Genomic DNA, 20584 nt, shown 5'->3' with positions numbered 1-20584 from the left:
ACTGTGGATCAGATAAATTAGGAAATGCAACTCATAAGCAGAGGAACTTGGATTCGAACTCAGGTCTGTCTGACTCCAAAACCTGTAGTTTGAATCACTACACTGTACTGACTGTTATGGGAGGAAAAAATCCAGAAATCTGAATTAAAAACCTATTGGAATCAGATGAAAAAGAATTGTAAATAAGTAGGTGTGGGAGAAAGTTTATAAACCTCTCCAATCTAGGGAAAAGCAACATCAGAAATATATTTTTCTCTTTAAAAGTGAAATCAGCCATAACAAAGTTCTTACCAGCCATAAAAAACTTATCAGTTTAAAAACTGATGAAAATTCTTAAGACAAATGAATTTTTGCTTTGATTGAACTTATGGTTTTCAAGTTTTCTGACACTGAAAGAGACAAACATAGGAATTCTGAAATGACATAGTTAAGTTTTCTATAATACATGTTTTATTTTTTAGGAATTTCGGATTTTATTTTATTTTTTTAACATTTTTTTATTAGTTTCAGGTGCACAAAACAACGTAATAGTTAGACACTTATCATTTATATCCCTCACACAGTGACAGCCCCCTTTGCCCCATCCACTACGCCTCTGATTGCCACGGGGAGACGAAAGTCCATTTGGAGAATGTAATCAACAATGTGGTCAAGATCTTGTAGGAGTCATTTTAATCATGGCTGTTTCCCCGGAAAGACACGGATTTCACTATTCTCCTTCCCAAAGTGAAAACCCACACTATTTTGGAAAACGCTGGGTTAAATGCTCCATTACTAGAAAGAGGGAGATTGCTCGAGATGACAACAGGCTGGGGAGGGTCGCCTTGGCCGCACCCCCTCAGCGGTGCCACAGACCCCACACCCTGACCCTACTGCCAGGTCCTCACCTCGCTCCCTGGCCGGTACACCCGCACCCCTGTCCGAGCCCCCAACCCTGTATCCCCGGACCCTCCTCCCACAACCCGCTCCAGGCCCCGGACTCCCGCCCTGCAGGTGCGCACCCCCTGCCCCCGCGGGACCCCTGCCCCCCGCAGGCCAGGTCCGCCGCCCAGGCCACTCACAGTTGCAGATGTCTGAGATGAAGACCGCTCCGGCATCCCGTCCCCCTTCAACACGGCGGGCATCTTCAGACCCCTGGGACCAGGAGGAGAGGCGGGGAGCGGGGACTCCGCGGGGGAGCCGCCTCAGTCGGAGCCCTTCTGGCCATTCTTGCACAATAATACCAACTCATCTCACTCCACAAAATACATGTAGATATTTTTTATTGGGGTCGTATTGGATTTATAAATTCACTGAAGGAGAACTATCATCATATCGAGTCATCGTATCCAAGAGTGGGTGTTGTTCTCGGTACATTCAGGAAGGATGGTGAGATTCCATGGGCCATGGAAAATGGTATCGTTCTACGACACTGAAAAGCGGTATTTTCTCTTGGTTCCCAGATATTGATGAGTGTAACGCCGGGCTGGCAAAGTGCAAGCTGCAATCATATTGCGTAAATGACATCGGAAGATACTACTGCGTCTGTGTCTCAAATATTCCTGTCATCAACTGGCTGGCTAGTTTGTTTAAATTGAATCGTTCAGAGTGCTACGGTAAGAACCTCCACTACTCTTTCCACTAAGCTGGAGCAGGGGGTGGGAAGATTGAGAGTCCCACCAGTGTCAGGCCAGGGGAGGAGAGCAGAGATCCCACCCTCCCCTGGTCCTTCACCCCCTTGTTGTCCTTAGTAATCTTTTCCCAGGAGATCTTATTCAAGCCCATGGGATCAATCACCATCTCTACGGCACTGCCTCTTTCCCTGACTTCCAAAGTGACATCTTTGATTTTCTACTGGACTTCTCTACTTGATTCTCTCACTCACTGTAAATTCCATTTCTACGTCTATCTGTCTCTCTATATACTAAACCCCATGAGTTCTTATCAATAGCTCCAATTCAAATCCAACACCAGGGTTTGATCTAGCCTTCCCTCTTTCCTTATTTGTGACTTCTTTCTTCAACATTGAAAAACTTGATTCTCACTTTCCACAACCTATTGACTTATTTGTTCATCCCTCGTATAATTCCATGTTTTGAGTTAGACAGTTGGATTTGAGTTCAGCACTACCACTTACCAGTTGACTTTTGGGTAATGACCAGCTTCTATATGCCTCATCTGTAAGTGGGAGGTATAGTAGCACTGACCGGATTAGTTATGTGTTGTCGCATAACAAATAACCCCAATGTAAGTGACTTAAAACAACACATATTTATTATCTCGTGGTCTGTGTAGGCCAGGAATTGAGGCATGGCTTACCTGGTCCTCTGCTGCAGGGTTTCTTACAGCTATAATCAAAGTGCTGGTCAGGGGTGCAGTTTTAGCTGAAGGCTCATCTGCTTCCAAGCTCGCTCACGTGATGGCTGGCAGGATTCAGCTCTTTGAAAGCTATTGGACTGAAGGCCTCATTTCCTTTCTGGTGACTCATGAGAGGCTGCCCTCCCTTCTTAGCTATGTCGGCCTCTAGATTGCTTTATTATACCAAGTGTTGAGTGAAAAATAATATCAATTAGGTGTTTTGTCACCAAAAAGGATTTATTTGGGGAAAAGAAAAGGTTGCAACCCAGTGCAGGTAGACATGGCAAGTCACGTACACACTCTGGGCTGTGTGCCAAGACGGAGGGGTATTTATAGAATAGAAAAGGAAGTGAGAACCATAGTCTTTATTATAACAGAGAGTTCTTTCTGTTGGGTTCCCACATGTAGGATTCTCATGATTATGCAGAACGTGAGAACTCCCATGAGCCCTAGCTCCTCCTATAGACCCTCCTGGCTGATTATGTTTGCTTATAGTTCCAGCTCACCTTTATCACAAGCACATGAGAATAGCCAGAAAGAGAGTGTGAACAAAACAGAAATCATAGAACTTCATAACCTAGCCTCAGAAGTGACATCCTTTCACTTCTGCTGTATTCTATTGACTGGAAATGAGTCGCTGAGTCCAGTCAGGGGGAGGAATGAATTCACACACAAGGGAGTGAATAAAGGGAGGTGAGGCAGGGATCACTGACAGTCATTTCAGAAACCTGCTTACCTCACCTACTGGGTGCAGCATCCAGTGCACCAGATTCATGTCCACTCATGGAACCTGTGGATGTGATCTTATTTGGAAATAGAGTCTTTGCAGATATAATCAAATCAAGATCAGGACATGTTAGATTAGGGTGGGTCCTCAATCCAATATGACTGGTGTCCTTATAAGAAGAGGGGAATTTGGACATAGGGACACACACACAGAGGGACATGTAAAGATAGAAACATAGATTGGAGTCATGCTGCCATAAGCCAAGGGACATCAAAGAAGCTAGAAGCAGAAGGATCTTCCCTGAGGCCTTCAGAGGGACCATGGCCCTGCTGACAACTTGATTTTGGACTTTTAGTTTCCAGAACCATGAGAGAATAAATTCCCATTGTTTTAAGCCACGCAGTTTGTGGAACTTTGTTACAGCAGCCTGAGGAAACTGACATGCTTTAACTATGATTATTAAGCCATGCAAAATGTTTGGTGCAATGCTAGGCACCTAGGAAGGCTAAATTAATATTAGCTATTATGATACGTAACTCTGTTCTAGAAACTTCTGTGTTCCTGTAAATGAGATAATGTTATATAAAAGCATTTTGTATATTGTGCTACGTAAACAATGGCAGGTATTATTGCTGTTTCTATATTATGAGCTCAATTAATGCCTATTATTTTGGGGAGCCTTCTCTGCACCCCTGGTATGCTGCGGCCTCTTCTGTATACTCCTAAGTCATCTTGTTCTATTTATTAACATCTTGGAAACTTGCAATCACTTAATTATTTATTTGTCATTATTGGCTTAGTGATTTTCCCACCAGACTGCAAACTCTACAAGGGAATTCCCTTTGTTTCTTTGTCAACCTCTACGCATTAGGTTTAGCATTGTGTCTGGCTTTTAGTAGCTGCTCAATAATTCAGCTACTATTGGCTGAATGACTAAACTGGAAGCCCCATCCTGGTTCCTTTTATTCTCCTGTAGGAGACATTTGGGACTTCTTAGCGGGAAACTAGGATAGGATGTGGAAGCACCAGGGAAGGACCCAATATGAGGGTGCTTGGAAGATAAGACATGAACCAGGGTGCATTGTCTCCCACATTCGATTAAACAACTCCTTTTCTTTCCAGAGAACACTGGTGAGCAGACACAGATTTGGGTGAGTAAGGTGAAGCCAGGTTTGGGAAATAGATGATTAGTCTCAGCATGTCGTTCTCCTGTTCAAATACGACCACAGCTCCCTGTGACTTTTAGAATATAGCAGTTCTGATGAGGGAGTGATTTTTGTCCTCTGTCCCAGGGCACGATGTCTGGGGACATTTTTGGTTGGCACAACTAAGGTGCTACTGGCATCTAGTGCATAGAGACCAGGGATGCTGCTAAACATCTTATAAAGCCCAGGACGGCCTCCCACAACCATTATCTGGTGTCAAATGTCATTTAAGAAAATTAAGAAACCCTGAGAAAAGGTTTAATGCCTCAGCGGTCATTCAAACACTTGCATCAAGCATTTAGAGCTTCATTCCACCCACTCACCACCTCCGACTCCCTGTCTGCCTCCGTAAGGCACTCTGTAGCTGCCAGATAGCCCATCGTTTAAGCCTTCACTTAGCATAATATCCTCTAGTTCAGTGCATGTTGTCACAAATGGTAAGATTTTATTCTTTTTATGGCCAAGTAATATTCCATTGTATGTACGGATCCCATATTCTTTATCCATTCATCTTTTGGTTGGAGCATTTAATCCATTTACATTTATAAATATGTTCTCATAAATACAATGGAGCTAAGGGTACACCTTTACAGGGATGTGTGTGATAAATGAGAAAATGTGTATCAGGCTGATAGCACAGAGCCTAGTAGCACCTTAATAAATGATATTGTCTCCTGGGTTCACCAAACCACTTATGTATATTCCTGCTTCCTTAAGTTTTCATAAGTCTACCTAATTAGCTTTATTTCTTTGAAAGATAACTCTAAAGAACAATGGAAGCAAAGAGTACATTGCAAAAAAGGCTACCCAACTACTTCAAAGCTTGGAGTCAAGCATTTTGAATGAGAGTTTTGTTTCTCCAGGAAAGCGTGAAGATCCTGTGCTTGATATAGGTAAGAAACAGTGAGTATTTTCCTTATGACCAAGGAATTTTATGAGGGTTATCTTTTGTCAGACTTTGTGTTTATATAACATGGAGAGAGTTCACTTAAGGGATTCTTCCCAAATACAGAAGATCTGCTCCCAGGTGACTATTTCCTTGGGAATCTTTTAAATGTTAAGCTTCTCCAGCATGTACTATTTAAATTAGTTTGCCCTTTAAATATTCTACGGTAAAGGTTGAGTTTGCTTGCCCTAGTTCCAGCTCTAGAAAGCATGACTGTCTCCTCTCTCCCTCTGAGTTGGGCGGCCAGTGTGTGTTGCTCAGGACATTTTGACCATTTCATCCTCACCAGGAAGAGACATGGAAGGGAGTACCATCTGGTCTACCTTGCATGCAGAAAATGAAATCACCACTAGGGGGTCTTTCAAAGAAGGGAGAACCTCAGCCAAGTTCTTTAGGTATAAGAAGTCAGGCAAGCAGGACTCACTTTCTCAATGTTTCCAGTCTATGAAACCAAGAAGTGCGACAAGACAAGTGAGAAGACTGTTCTGGAAGCTGGAAATAACACAATGGATTTGAACTGCACTGATGCTTTCAAAGGAAACACAGGAGGTACTGTGTGTAAGATAGAGTCTCTTCACCTTCAAATTCTAGGTTCTGTTGCCTCATTTCTAGGTGACTGGGCCAAGGGGTGGGGACTTGCAAAGTTTTCAATTCCAATTCATCAAACTGTAGACCCCCTATAAAATGATTTTTCTTTTTTTTTTCTTTTTTCTTTTTTTTTCAGATAAGAGTGCGGTTGCACTTATCACTTATCGGTCCCTTGGGGATATTCTGAATGGATCCTTTTTTAGTAATACAAGAGGAGCAGTGGAAGTGAAGATGAACTCTCATGTTGTGAGTGGCACCATTGGTATGAAGGAAAAAGTTTATCTGTCTAATCCTGTATTCCTGACCTTCAAACATACTCAGGTGAGCAAAACCCAGGGCTGGTTCTGTATGCATTACCTTAAAGGGCAGTATTATCAGGGTCCTGGCAGGGAACCAAATCCAGCTCTGATCATTCAGGATTAAGAGAATCTACAAGAAATATTGAGGCATCCAGAGAAGCTATTATCACAGTTAAGCCTTAAAAGGCAGTGGAGGGATGAGCATTATCAAGTCCAGTGAAGGCTGGAGGGGTGGAGGAGGGATTGCCCTACTGGAGATGGAAATAGCCAGCAGCAGAAAAGGTGTCTGGAAGAAACACCTGGCCTCCATCTGTTCTCATCCAATGATATCTCGCCTGTTCCTCTCATTGGTTCTACCAGTGGCAAGCAGCTGGGTAAAGCATTTCATAAAGGTCAATTCTGACCAGAGCAGGTCAGAATCAATAAAGAATAAAGCCCATGGCAGGTGTGGTATAAAACTCTTCCCCATAAGTGTTCCAGACGATGGGGTTTTCTTTCCCCAGTTTCCAACCCTGTGCATCCTTGACCAACTTATGAAGTTGAAATAATAAAACCAGAAAGAGAACCACTTTCATGCTATTCTCTTTTCAGCCTGTTGGTGTCAGAGCAAAACATTTGTGTGTCCACTGGGAAGGATCGGAGGAGGGAGGCAGCTGGTCAACAGAGGGCTGCACTCATGTGGCCAGCAATGATTCGTACACCAAATGCAAGTGCTTCCACCTTTCCAGCTTTGCCGTCCTCATGGCTCTTGCTCCTAAGGTACCAAGATTCATGGTCCCCTCTTGTGAATCTGAGTGTGTCCCGGAAACTGTGAGGTCATCCTCTCCATGTCTTAGAAAAAGACTCAAGATATGGAGTCAAGTGGGAGTAGCTTACTCTAGGAAGCACCAGCAGGGGGCTAGGGAAGTGAAATGGGAAAAGGACAGGAGCTATGCAGAAAGCGTTATCAAGCCAGTTACCCCTGTGTGTAACTGGAGCTTAATTCCCTCCGAAGGATTCTGAGAGTCAGTGTAGTTCATTCTAACTGAATAGCGAGAAAGCTGGGGTATTTATACACCACCTCCCTTTAGTCATTAGTTGAAAGCTGCATGCAGGGGACAATCAATTCTCTGACACTTCCATGGGCATGGGCAGAGTGCGCTCAAGCTAGTGGAGGAAGCCCTCAGACATTGGGAAGTTGGGTTATCAACCCCTATAGTGGAAAGGTCCAAGGTGATCTGGATCAAAAGCATTTGTCCCTCTGTAAAAGAGAGTTACAGCTAAAGCTTCTGGTCAGACCAGAGGAAAGCAACTGACTGACACCAATGAAAAGGCACAGCCCCCGAACCTCCCAAGTCCTGACCACATCTAGGATGATTCAATTTAAAACAACAAAATTATCTACCTTTCCCCCCTTTCTGGTTCCCATTTATTGAATATTTACTGTATGACAACCACTGTGTTGCACACTTAAATGTGTGGCCTCATTTTAATCATTCAAACTGAGTGCTTCCGTTTGTCAGGTACTATTCTAGGCACTGCAAACGCATCAGGGAACAACAAGGCAGATAAAGAAATCCTAGCATTCCTGGAGACTAATTCTGAGAGCTGTGTCATCCAACAGGATCACCAGCCACATATGGCTGGCTATTGAGCATTTGAAATGTGGCTAGTGTGACTGAAAAACAAAATTCTTAATTTTATTTAATTTTAATTTATTTAAGTGAAGAAGCAGTGTAAAACAGTTTCCTATCAAATACAACTTTATTTTTCAGTAGGACTACATTTCACTTTCACCACTGAAAATACAGCATCTGAATTGAGATGTGTTATAAATGTAAAATACCCACTGGATTTCAAAGGCTTAATATGGAAAAAAAGAATATCGTATATCTCATTGATAATTGTTTTACATTTATTGTAATTTGAATAGATTACATTTTTATTATGTTATTATGTTGACTATATTATATTCAACATGGTGAACTAAAAATACTTTGAACATATACTATGAAAATAATTTGACCCGTTTCTTTTTACATTTTAGAAATATGGCTACTAGAAAATTTAAATTACACATGGCTCGCATATTTCTATTGGGCAGCACTAATCTAGTGGTTTCAGTTTTTCAACAGCCCTGTGTGGTAAATGAGCTTATGTTCCCATGTTGAAGATGGGGACACCACATCTCAGAGAGGTTAAGTCCCTGATCGGAGGGGCTGAACTGGGAAGCCCATCTGACTCCCCATCAGGAGCGTAAGTGCACAGTTGGAGACTCTGACAGATTCCTCCCTTTGGTGGCTCACAGGCAGATGGCGCCCTGGCTGCGATCACCTACGTGGGGCTGAGCTTGTCTCTGCTGTGCCTCCTCCTGGCGGCCCTCACCTTCCTCCTGTGCCGACCCATCCAGAACACCGGCACCTCCCTCCACCTGCAGCTCTCCATCTGCCTCTTCCTGGCTGACCTGGTCTTCCTCACGGGGTTTAAGCAAACTGAACCTAAGGTAGGTGACTTAACTAAATTACCTCATTGTCATAAACAAATCTACCCCTTTTGTCTGGAGGAAAGATGGGGAAAGAGACCGTAATTAGCAGGAAGAAACAGCAAGAGTTCTCGTGTCAGCTCTCCTCCTGTATAACTTTGACAAGACCCCTACTTTCTGAGAGGCAAGTTAGCAAAGCAATTAAGAGTCAGCCTGACGGTACTAGGTGGGGTTACCATGGCTACTGTAACAAATGAATTCCAAAATGTCAGTGGCTCATCACACGAACAGTTAGCTTTTCCTTATATATCAGTAGAGGATGAGAAAACAGGTTTAAAGAGTGTCTATCTTCCAACCTCAGGCTGATGGAAGGTCTTCTGTCTCCCATCTACAGCTTCCAAGGTCCTCCTGGGGTCCATTTGATTTTAGTCAACTGGAAAGGGAAAAAAAGCATGGTGGAGTCCCCTGAGGGAGGTTTACATGGGCCACCTCAGGAAGTGGTGCTTATTACTTCCTCTCACATTCCATTGGCTAGAACTCCCATCACATGGTCACACCCAACTGCAAGAGTGCCAGAACATGTAATCTCTGGCTGGGAAGTCATGTCCTTGTCCAAATCTATATTCTAGACTTGAGGCATGGAGGGAGGTTTGAGTTTTTGGTGGACGGTGTCTTTGCTACATAATCTGCACTTGAATCTCAATTCTCCATCCTACTCATTATATGATCTTGTTGAAGTGACTCCCTCTTTTTAAACTTCTTCTCTAAAACAGGGGCATCATTAAGGGCTCTAGTAAGGACTTAGCAAGATCAAACATAGTCTGGATTAATCGCAGAGAACAATGTGAGCTTTTCTCTTCATCATGATCATGATCGTCATCACATCCAGGAATAATTGCAACTAGATGTTCTCCAAAGCTCCTTTTAACCCTAAAACACTACGATCTCACAACCAGTGGGTTATGAAAACACTATTATTTTTCCTAAAATGCAGTAGAGTGCTATGGTTAAGAGTAAGTATGGTCTCTGCAGACATTTTGGGTTTCAAATCCATTTTTATTCTTTATTAACTCTGTGATCTTGGGTGACATTTTAACCTCTCTGGGCCACAGTTTCCTCATTTTAAAATGGGCTGCTGTTGGCTAACTACAGCGCTCAGGCCAATTCTGACTCACCATCTGTTTCTGTAAATAAAATTTTTTTGGAACGATGACTGCTGATGTCCGAGGGCTGCAGAAGATGGATATCCCAGCTCAAGCAGAGAGAAAATTCTTTCTTCCTCCATCTTTTTGTTCTATTCAGGCTCTTCATGGATTGGATTATGCCCATCCTTATTGGTGAGGGCTGTCTTCTTTACTCATCTACTAATTCAAATGCCAATCCCTTCCAGAAACACACCCAGACGTAAGGTTTCACTTGCTATCTGGGCATCCTTTAGCCCAGTCAAGTTGACACATAAAATTAACCATCACACTCACCCAAAGGGCAAGAGCAATGAAGTATTTATTTACCAACACTTATCCATCATGGATTTGAGGGCTGCTCCCCTGGCATTCATTCCTTGGCATGTCTAGCCTGCCCCCTGCATTGGGTAAGCCAACTTCCATAGCTAGTAAAAGCCCCCAGAAAAGGTGTTTCCCCAGGCAAAATGTTACAAGTATTAGAATTGAAATTCCAGCATCCAGGAAATGGTAAATGCTGAGGATAGAATCAGTTATAAACGACATCAGCACTACCTTTCTAACTCTTCTCTCCCCTGCAGGTGCTGTGCGCCATCATCGCAGGTGTGCTTCACTACCTCTACCTGGCTGCCTTCACCTGGATGTTCCTCGAAGGGCTGCACCTCTTCCTCACCGTCAGGAACCTCAGGGTGGCCAACTACACCAGCACAGGCAAATTCAAGAAGAGGTTCATGTACCCTTTGGGCTATGGGATTCCAGCTCTGATTGTGGCTGTGTCTGCATCAGTAGGACACAAAAATTACGGAACACATTCTCAGTAAGCATGATGAGTGCATTGAAGGTGGAAGCGGTGTCCATGCCAACACATGATTTGAAATCAAAATACGTTTGTTTAAAAACCCATTTTTCGACTGTGAACAATACTTCAAACCAGTCATTCCTTAAGCCTGAATTCTATTTTCTCTTAGGAATGCCTAGAGCTGTGGTTCTCAGCATTCTGGGGGTTGGGTCTCTTTGAGTATTTTGGTGACATCCAGGGCCTATTTCCCCAGACAAATGTATGTGCACACAAAATTTTGAACACAACTTCATGAAATTCAGGGACAAAAAAGCAAATCCATGACCCCACATTAAACACATATGGGCTCTATGTTCTGCAGGATTCTGAAAGAGTAGGTTGAGCAGGTTGAGGTTAATCTTCAAAATGTAAAGGATAACAATAGCAACAAATCTCGAAGGCCTGTGATGCATCAGAGATAGTGCTTTCTATATGCAATATCTCATCTCTCTTCAAGTGGGCATTGTTTATCACCTCATGCACAGGACATCTGGGCCTTGGTGCATCTAATAAACTCTCTCAAGGTCACATCTGAAAAGAGAGTAAGTCAGAATTCCCAAGGCAGTGTTCTTAATAGCCATGTTTCGCTGCCTCACTAAAGAAGTTTGCAAAACTCTGCAAAGTTAGTGGAAGAAGTTAGTATTTTGACAATGAGACTTGGGTTAGGAAGTAGCTGTGCGTGTGTGAAAACATCATGTAGGAGGCTGTCCTTCTTGAAGTCAAAAAGGTGCCCTGTCTCTAAATCTGAACCTATGTCCTGCCAGAATGATTCTGGAGATGATAGGGTAGATCAGGGGTTGGCAAACTGTCTATAAAGGGCCAGATAGTAACCATATTTTATCTTTGCAGGCCATGAGGTCTTTGTGGCAATGCCTCAAATTGCCCTTGTGATGTCAAAGCAGCCAAGTCATAGACAATATGTAAATGAATGAGTGTGGCTGTGTTTTAATAAAACTGTACTTATAAAAACAAGAGGTGGAGTGGATTTGTCCGGTGGGCCATAGTTTGCAACCCTTGGAATAGAACTAAGCGTGGGAGCTTTTCAGTCCACTGAGTGTTGGCGGTTGCTTGTTAGTTTTGCCAGTTTCATAGTGCCAGGTCCCCTTTCAGAATAAGTTACACTACCTCTGCCAACATAAACTATGACAGAATGCAAACTCTTTTGGCAACAGAATCCTTGCTACATGGAATATGCTTAATTAATATTGGTATTTGTATAGGTTGTTAAATTATTATTTTTACTCTCTTTCTTATTATAGTAGTTATTATTATTAGGACACCTACATTTATTGAGCCTTTACTCTTTGCCAGGAACTATATCAAAACAGGGTAAAAAAACACTGTGCACATTATGTCATTTAATCTTTTCTATGTGAGGAAAACTTTGATGAAAAAATCAAAGAAGATTCAAATAAATGGAGAGATAGTCCATGTTCATGGATAGGAAAACTCCATATTGTCAAGAAGATATTTCTTCTCAATTTGACCTAGAGGGTCAATGCATTCACAATCAAAATCCCAGGAAATTATTTTGTAGATACTGACAAACTGAGTCTAATGTCTATAGGAGAGGCACAAGACCCAGAATAGCTAACACAATATCGAAGGAGAAGGACAAAATCAGAGGATTGACCCTCTCTGGCTTCAAGACTTGGTAGACAGCCACAGTCATCATTTACTCTTTTCAACAATTCTGTTGGTCCTCTTTTATACTTGGGAAAACTGAGGCTCAGAGCACACAGCTTGTGTCAGATGAACACCCATGTCCGAACCCATTTAAAATCCAGGTCTGAACTAAATAGCTCCTGGCACTGCTCAGATCTTGCTACAGGAGCCTGAGTTAAAGTCCTTTGTCTTCTGAGAAACAAGCAGTTAATCCTTACCTTTCTCTCAACAGCTGCTGGCTCAAGCGTGATGAAGGGCTCCTCTGGAGCTTCATGGGGCCAGTGGCCATCATTATCTTGGTAGGTGACCATTGATGGTTGTTTCTTATTGTGTCTGTCCTGGGTTGGCCAAGCATAGAGAGAGTGCTTCTTATCTGTTAAAGTGGAACTGAGATAAAGATAAAAAAATATACATATAGCCTAATGTGATCAACCCCTCTTACTGGAAATATTGTCTGCATGTCTCCTTCCCTGGCATCCCCTCAGCTCATTGGTTGCTTTGGTATAATGTAACCCTCTACTGGGCATTCTTTTAAAAATTCTACATTCATTTATTCAACAAATATTTAGCAAGTATCTACTCTGCATGGAGTGACAAGTTTTCCTGCTGGCCAGGGACTTTGCACTTACATCCATTGTCCTGGTATAGATATTAATAGCACCTTTTCAATTTCAAGGTGCCCTGGTTTGAGTGATAATTATATAATCACCCTAATCAAGCACCCAGTGCCACAGGTTATATACTGTGTGCAGTTCAGACCAGAGCATATGTCCACACCATCCTTATGAAGCCTGTATCTTTGAGGAAAAGATTCTTAGATCTATGTCTAGTTGGGTTGCATGACATGGCCTCAAAAAAAAAAATTTCCAATTCAATTTTATATGTTGTTTACACAGATAAACTTGATATTCTACTTCCAAATTCTGTGGATTTTGAGAAACAAACTTTCATCCCTCAATAAAGAAGTTTCCACCATTCAGGACACCAGGTAAGAAGGTACCAGAAGCAGTGGTATTCACAGATTTTCCTACAGGACCACTCTGCCTGGGAAAGAAAAACCCACACAAAAATATGATATAAAATTTCCTGGTACTAGAGAAAGGACAACTTATAGAACAAGCAAAACTACGGTGATTTAAGGTACTCCCTCATCTCTTTATTCAACAACTATCCATTGGGTGCCTCCGTTGTACAGCATACTCTTCATATAAAATTTATTCTAAGAGTATCAACATTATCCTTTTGTCCTCTGAGAGCCCACCCACTTCTGGACTCCATTCTCCTTGGTTGTGGAAACTAAATTCTCACTGTTGCTGATCTAAATTATTAAAAAATAATGATGACAACAACTAATAATAGGAACTTAGTAGATGCTGGGCATTTCCAAGATTATTTCACTGAATGCTCATGACTCCAACCTCTGTGTGGGCACTGCTAATGTCCCCATTGACAAGAGGACAAAGTGTTCACCTTGCCCAAACGTGGATAAGAACCTTGCATTGGTGAGTCGTGTGGACAAAACTTAAAGGAATTTCTGTCCAACTTCAGACCCTGGCTTTGATCTCATCTACTTATGAGACCACCCTAACATCTCTTAACCTCAATTTCTTTGATCCTGGAAGATCAGCGTGTCACCCTTCTCGATGTTTCCCCGTACCTAGTCACCTGCGTGCACACACACACACACACACACACACACACACCCCAGCTCTCCCAGCCCATGGCCATCAACAAACCTACTCCAGACAGTTTTTGTTTGAAGAAATCCAATGCTGTGTTATGTTCTGAAATCATGATATCATCATCATCCACATTTTTCAATACAAATTTCTGGAAAGCACTTTCCAAAAAATCTTCCAATAAGTCTAGGTAAAAGACTGCAGGAAAATCATTTCCAAGAGTAGGAAAAAGTGTTATTCACAGAGGCAGTGATTGAAAACATGGATTCTGCCTCATCCTCAAGCTACGTAACTTTGTGGGAGCCACTTGGCCACATGAGGTTGTCATGAAATTTCAATGATAAATTGAAATATTAAAGTAGCTAATATTACTTTTTTTCCTTTCCAGAGTCATGACATTTAAAGCCATTGCTCAGCTGTTTATCCTGGGCTGTCCTTGGGGCCTTGGGTATTTTATGGTTGATGCAGTTGGGGAGACAGTCAGATCAATCATTGCCTACTTGTTCACCATCATCAATGTCCTGCAGGGGGTTTTTCTCTTTGTGGTATACTGTCTCCTTAATCGCCAGGTAAAGCTAATTATTTTTGTCTCTGAGCCTTATTGAATATTGTTAATTTCTCATCCTTCTCTGACCTTTTATATGTTGAGGTTGCTTTGATTCGGAGAAGACTTAGGTGCTGCTTGGGTTTGCCCTGTGTTCTGGGTTTCATTAGCATATTTCATAATAAAATTTAGCAGTTGATCATATCTCTTCAGAGCACGCATTCATCTGCTCGGGCTGCCATAACAAAATAACAGAGGCTGTGTGTGTGGCTTAGACAACAGAAATTGATCTTCTCACAATTCTGGGGGCTGGAATTCTGAGATCAGGGTGCCACTACGGTCGGGTTCAGACGAGGGTTCTCATGTTACCTGGCAGACAGCCACCTTCTCACTGTGTCCTCACATGGGAGAGAGAATAAGAGAGAATAAGAGAATATGTTTCTTTTTATAAAGACACTAAATCTATTGGATCAGGGTTCTACCCTATGACCTATTTAAGCTTAATTACTTGCATAAAGGTCATATTTCCAAATACAGTCACATTGGGGGGTTAGAAATTTAACATATGAATTTGGGGGGGTGGATATAATTCGGTTCATAGCATGTCAGGATAAAGTATGTTATGCTGCAGTAACAAATAGCCCCTCCTCCTCTAATTTCAGTGGCTTCCAACAATCAAGATTCATTTATTGCTCACGTTGCTAGCTGTAGTGTGAGCCACATTGTCTTCATTTTGGGATGTAGGCCGAAGGGACAGCCCCTACATATGCATAGAACATAGGTGTTCTTATGGCAGAAGGAAGGCCGATCATGGCACAGTGTAGCTTAGCTCTCTTTCATTGGCCAAAGCAAGTCAAATGGCCAAATATGAACTCATCAGAGAGAGGATGAAAAATCCTTCTGTAGTGAGGTGCAGTACATGGAGGGGCGCTGGAATATTTGGCAAAATCTACCACAAACTCAGAGAGACTTCATCTCTATTCCCAGTTTTTCCACTGAGTGGGTTGCTGTGTGGCCTTGGGCAGGCTGCTTCTCTCTCTGAGCCTTGATTTTCTCATCCAAAGATGTAGCAGTACCTGCCTCCCAGGGCTGAGAATTGAATGAGATAATTCAGTATAAACCTCCTAGCACAGTCCTCGGCATCTACCATATTTCAATGAAGGTCATTATTACAATTTTACTCTTTATAGAAGAATGCAAATGGTTTTCCTGGCTTTGTTCCTTTGCTCGTGAGTGGAAATACCAGCAATTAAGATGCAAGTGGCAAAAAGATCATCCTAACACTTGGTTAATTTCTCTTTCATCTGTTAGTGCCTCCTTCATGCTTGGTGCTCTTCACACACAGCAGTAAAATATAACCTAAGTGTTTCGGTGAATTAATGTTGAGTATTAAATATCCAAATGTCTTTTTTAGAACATGTGAAGGAGGTTAAAGGAAAGCAATGCACGGAATCACAGTGGGTAGTTCAGTGTCAGGGCTCTGGAGTAAGAGTGACACGGTGTTGAATGCTGGCTGTGTGACTTTAGATGAGTCACTATACCTCCAAGAGCCCCAATTTCTTCATCTTTAATAGAGGGTATGAGAAGTACCTTCCTGATAGGATTTATGTAGGGATTAAATGATACTTTGTGTATAAAGTGCATTGAACATAGTTAGTTTTCAATGAATGGTGAACTTCATCATCATCATCACCATCACCACCATCACCACCATCACCACCATCATCACCATCACCACCATCATCACCATCATCACCACCATCATCATCACCATCATCATTGCCATATATAGAGTCTTGACATAAATGGCCCTTGACATCTAGTAAACACCTTTTCTACAACTGAGGAAGTTGAATTTAAATAAAATAAATCAACATGAACATGGCCCAGGTTGTACAGAAAGCCAAAGAAAGAGCTGGAAAGAGCAGGGCGTGGCATTTTTATCTTTAGTCTCCTATTTTAGGGTCCTCTCTTCTGAACCAAGCTCTGGATGTAACACAAGCTCTATATACCTCAAACTTTCAGGTGCGAATGGAATACAAGAAGTGGTTTAGGAGGATGCAGAAAGGGGCTGAAACCGAAACCACTGAGGTCTCTCACTCTACTACCCACACCAAAGTGGTAAGACCAGCTTCTCTTCAATGCCGTGTACTTGTCTGAACCCAACCTCTTGTGCTGTCAGGAACTTCCTGGTTCCTTGCTCTGAAAGAAAAGAGAGATTATATTGCTCTTGTATTATGCAGCTGAAGAGAGACAAGGTATACTTTCTGTCTCTCTCTCTTTCTCATTCTGTCATCCCTCCCTCCCTTCCTTCCTTTTTCCATGCTTTACTTAGCAGCCAGAGTGGCAGTTAAATATGCAAATCAGATTATTTTACTCCATCACATTTGGAACCAAACTGAACCTCCTTATCATCCCTGAAATCTGGCCCCACACCCCACTCAGTTATGTTGGCTCCTTTTCATTCCCTGGCCTTCCCAGGCTCAGTCCTGTTTCAGAGCCACCACGCCACCTGGTTTCCTGCAGGCCTTTCTTCTCTCCCTGCCATTACAGTTCACACTTCAGGTGTAATGTCACCTCCTTAGAAAGGTTTTCCCTCACCACTCATTCTACGATAGTCTCACTCACTCTCTATCACTACATTCTATTTTCATTCTCTGTATATGTGTGTCATTGTATGATATTTAGATCAAACACTTCACATTGTTTGCTTTTGGTCAAGTGTGGCCACAGTTGGCACCCTCTCTCTGTAAGTTTCACTGTTTTGGCCACTATTGTTTTCCTTTTGCCTAGAGCAATGCCTGGCCCATGGAAACGTTGCACTTAATTTGTTGAGTGTCTAAATTTGGTGTTTAAGGATGAGAAAAACTGAAGCTGGGAAAGCTCAAATGGCTTGCTTAAAGCTTTTTAGCCAGTTAGAGGAATTCAAACCCAGGTCTGTTTTCCTCCAAAAGTTGACAACTTTCCTTGGTTGTCACCAGAATTCTCTATCCCTTCAGATCAATAACTTTTGGGACCCGCTGATCATAGGACACCCAGTTTCACATAGAGGACAGTTCTGTTTAGTGGCTGCCAACTGTGTCCTCATGTAGTATTTTTAGAGTATATGTCACTGGTCATCCCTTTGGCCAAAACCACCAATGGTCAAAGGATATGTCAACCTGAACTGTGTAAATGAACTGTCCCAACACTTGTGGTCACCAAATGTTGCATAGTAGAATCTATAGCCTGGATTCTAGGGTTCACCAGATCAGAGTTTGATTCTTGACTCTTTCAGGTTCTTTCTGGGAGATGCTGAGTGAGCAGTTATACCCTCTCTGAGCCTCAATTCATTCATACTTGAAATGTGTGATTGATTGAGGGTCAAAACAATGTCCACAAAGCACTTTGCTCTCCTCTGAACCATGTCAACACTACTTTTTATTCATTCCTAATGATCAAGAGTCAATTATATGTAATACCTCAACAATAATTATAATCCCCTATCTTTGATCAGCACTTTACATTTTAAAAAGCACGCATTCAACCTTAAAATCTTCATTAATCCACTGTAGCATTTAAGTGATCTTTCACTGTTGTGTTTAAATGGAGCCAAAGCACCTGGGTTCAAACCCTAACTCCACCACTTCCAGGCTGTGTGACCTTGCACAAGCCACTTATAATGTCTGTGCCTCAGTTTCTTCATCCGTAAACTGGGGATAATAATAGTATCTCATAATGAGAATTAAATGAGGTCATGGATGTTAAGTGCTTAGAATTTCACCTGGCACACAAGAAACACACTGCAAATGATTGTGAAAAGATAAAATTAATGAAAAGACGGTCTATAATAGTATTGGGGGGTGGAGCTGTAGAGTTAGATATTCAACTTTGGAGCTTAGAGAAATTCGAGCTTGTCAGCTCCAGGCCTTCTAGACTTTTTAGTTAGTTTCTGAGGTATTGATTTCTCATCCGCTTTTCTCCACATTGTCTCCCCCAAGTAGGAGGAACTGGGGAAGTCATCGGAAACCTTTCACAGAAGAAACATGGTGTCTGTTCATCCACAGCCTCGGACTCATCTTGTCACTGTTTTGTGGCAAAGAACAGAAAACTGAGCTGCTTATGGATGGTGCCTCTCTATATAGGGTCATGTATGAATTGGACAAATGCCACCATCTGTCATCTTTCCTGTGAAAATGAGTCCTGACTCATTCCCCTATTTTGGCTTCTAGCTCCATAGAAAGAAAGGGGCACATGGGAGACTTCTTAGACCTGGATTCCGGTATTGTATGTCACATGCAATTAATTTCTAGGAATCCTTTTTTGTTTGTTTGTTTGTCTATTTTTTCTTAGTCTCAGGTGTATAAAACAAGATAATGATTAGATATTTACATACCTCACAAAGTGGTAACCCCAACAAGTCTACTACCCATTTGATACTGTACGTAGTTATTATAATATTATTGACTATATTCCCTATGATGTAGTTTACATCCTGTGACTGTGTGTATGTGTGTGTGCATATATATATATATATATATATCCACACATATATATATATTATCGTTGAAATTCAGTATTATATTAGTTTCAGGTGTGCAGTGCAGTGGTTAGGCATTTATATAATCTATGAAGTGATCTCCCCGATAAGTCCAGTATGCATCTGACACCCTACATAATCTTTCCTATATTATTGATTATATTCCCCATACTGTATTTCACATCCCCATGAAAATTTTGTGACTATCCATTTGTACTTTCCAAGCCCTTCACCTTTCTCACCCATCCCCCAACCGCCCTCCCATCTGGCAACCATCAGTTTGTTCTCTGTATCTATGAGTCTATTTCTGTTTTGTTTGTTTGTTTATCTAGGCATCCTTTTTAATGAGGAGGGAAATGCTTGGATTTTCTTCTTCCAGATGTTGCCAACTTGCCTGACTAATTCAGCTCACAATCCCTCTCTGGCTTCTCTGTTGCATTTTATGCTTCTGAAGATCTTGCATCACTCAACATTTGCATAATTCAATAATTCCCACATAAATAGATATAAAAAGTGGATTGCATTCTTACAATGCAAAAACTCACCACCATCTCTGCTTAGCAGTGCATTGTGACCGGGAAGGAGCTTGTGGTCAAGTCACCAGTGCTTTCCTGTTTTCTTTGCCTGATGACCTTTTTAAACCTACTCATATACCCAGGTTAAAAATAATTTCCTTTTCTTAGTGTCATCTTGAAAATGTCCTAATGTGAATGCCCCTAAAACAGCATGACATATCACAGTGGTGGTTTGGCCTTATTTGTTTTGTTTTACTCTTTCTAAATTTTTTTCCAAAGTTATTGGATTTTAGGTGTGTTTTTCAGCACTAGAATTAATAAATGCATGGATGACGTTGTCACCCACCAACATTTTAAAAACAATTTAAAATTATAACAACAGTAAATGTTAAAATGGCAACCAAGGGTCACCATTTGAAGAGCTTTGAAGAGCTCTTTGGTGAGTGATTTTGAATTCATTTGAAGAGCTTTGGTGAGTGATTTTGGGTTGTGGACAAAGGATTGTCCCTTTTCTGCTTAACCAGCTCCAATGTCTCCTCCTCACAGTAGCAGTACAACCATTGTATATGATTCACTCCACCTGCTGGCTTTAAAATTGTGTGATTCCCTTTGAAAAGTTAAAATTTAGGGAGCATCACATGGCACTTTTATATCATGCAATTTCAAATTTACAGAAGTAAACTTGCATAAAATGGAGACTTTTTTTAGGAGGACAACTTGGCACTAACTATACAAATTTACTATGTGCGTAATCCTTTTATTTAAAAATTCCATTGCTAGGAATTTATCCCAGGGATATTGTGATACTTCTAATTTCTAAATACATGGTGATCTGATGTATAAATTCAGGGTGATGTGATGTATTCCATCACCCTGGATTATTGGCTGTGATGGGGTGGACAGAGGAAAAGGAGCATTTTGTATGCAAACATGTGACCTTAAACCTGTAAATACATTTACAAGTTCATTAGGCTGCCATGCTCGGAGAAGACAAGCCATCATGACTTACTCCTGCCTGCCAGCAAACACTGGAAAACAACAGCGTTAGTCTCCCTGAGTCTCTCCTGCATGTACTAGACC

At 41.7% G+C, this 20584-nt stretch overlaps 1 protein-coding gene across 3 annotated transcripts in view; it reads left to right on the top strand.

Moving 5' to 3' along the window:
* The window catches only part of LOC117038221 (adhesion G protein-coupled receptor E4-like), a 39080-nt gene extending 20210 nt beyond the window's left edge, over positions 1 to 18870 (top strand). Inside the window, exons 5-17 of one of the 3 annotated variants that reach the window (XM_033134946.1) lie at positions 1443 to 1595; positions 4187 to 4215; positions 5027 to 5162; positions 5657 to 5764; positions 5940 to 6124; positions 6694 to 6861; positions 8390 to 8584; positions 10326 to 10561; positions 12480 to 12546; positions 13144 to 13235; positions 14315 to 14495; positions 16496 to 16591; positions 18454 to 18870. In XM_033134946.1, coding sequence (XP_032990837.1) covers positions 1443 to 1595; positions 4187 to 4215; positions 5027 to 5162; positions 5657 to 5764; positions 5940 to 6124; positions 6694 to 6861; positions 8390 to 8584; positions 10326 to 10561; positions 12480 to 12546; positions 13144 to 13235; positions 14315 to 14495; positions 16496 to 16591; positions 18454 to 18564 — 1757 coding nt within the window. In that variant the 3' untranslated portion in view covers positions 18565 to 18870. Of the gene's footprint in view, positions 1 to 1442; positions 1596 to 4186; positions 4216 to 5026; positions 5163 to 5656; positions 5765 to 5939; positions 6125 to 6693; positions 6862 to 8389; positions 8585 to 10325; positions 10562 to 12479; positions 12547 to 13143; positions 13236 to 14314; positions 14496 to 16495; positions 16592 to 18450 lie in introns of all 3 variants that reach the window. The other 2 variants (XM_033134948.1, XM_033134947.1) reach the window with 2 other exon arrangements.
* Positions 18871 to 20584: the final 1714 nt, after the last annotated feature.

Source organism: Rhinolophus ferrumequinum, chromosome 18, assembly GCF_004115265.2.
Source record: "Rhinolophus ferrumequinum isolate MPI-CBG mRhiFer1 chromosome 18, mRhiFer1_v1.p, whole genome shotgun sequence".
Classification (NCBI taxonomy): domain Eukaryota; kingdom Metazoa; phylum Chordata; class Mammalia; order Chiroptera; family Rhinolophidae; genus Rhinolophus; species Rhinolophus ferrumequinum.
This window is presented reverse-complemented; position numbering and strand designations above follow the sequence as displayed.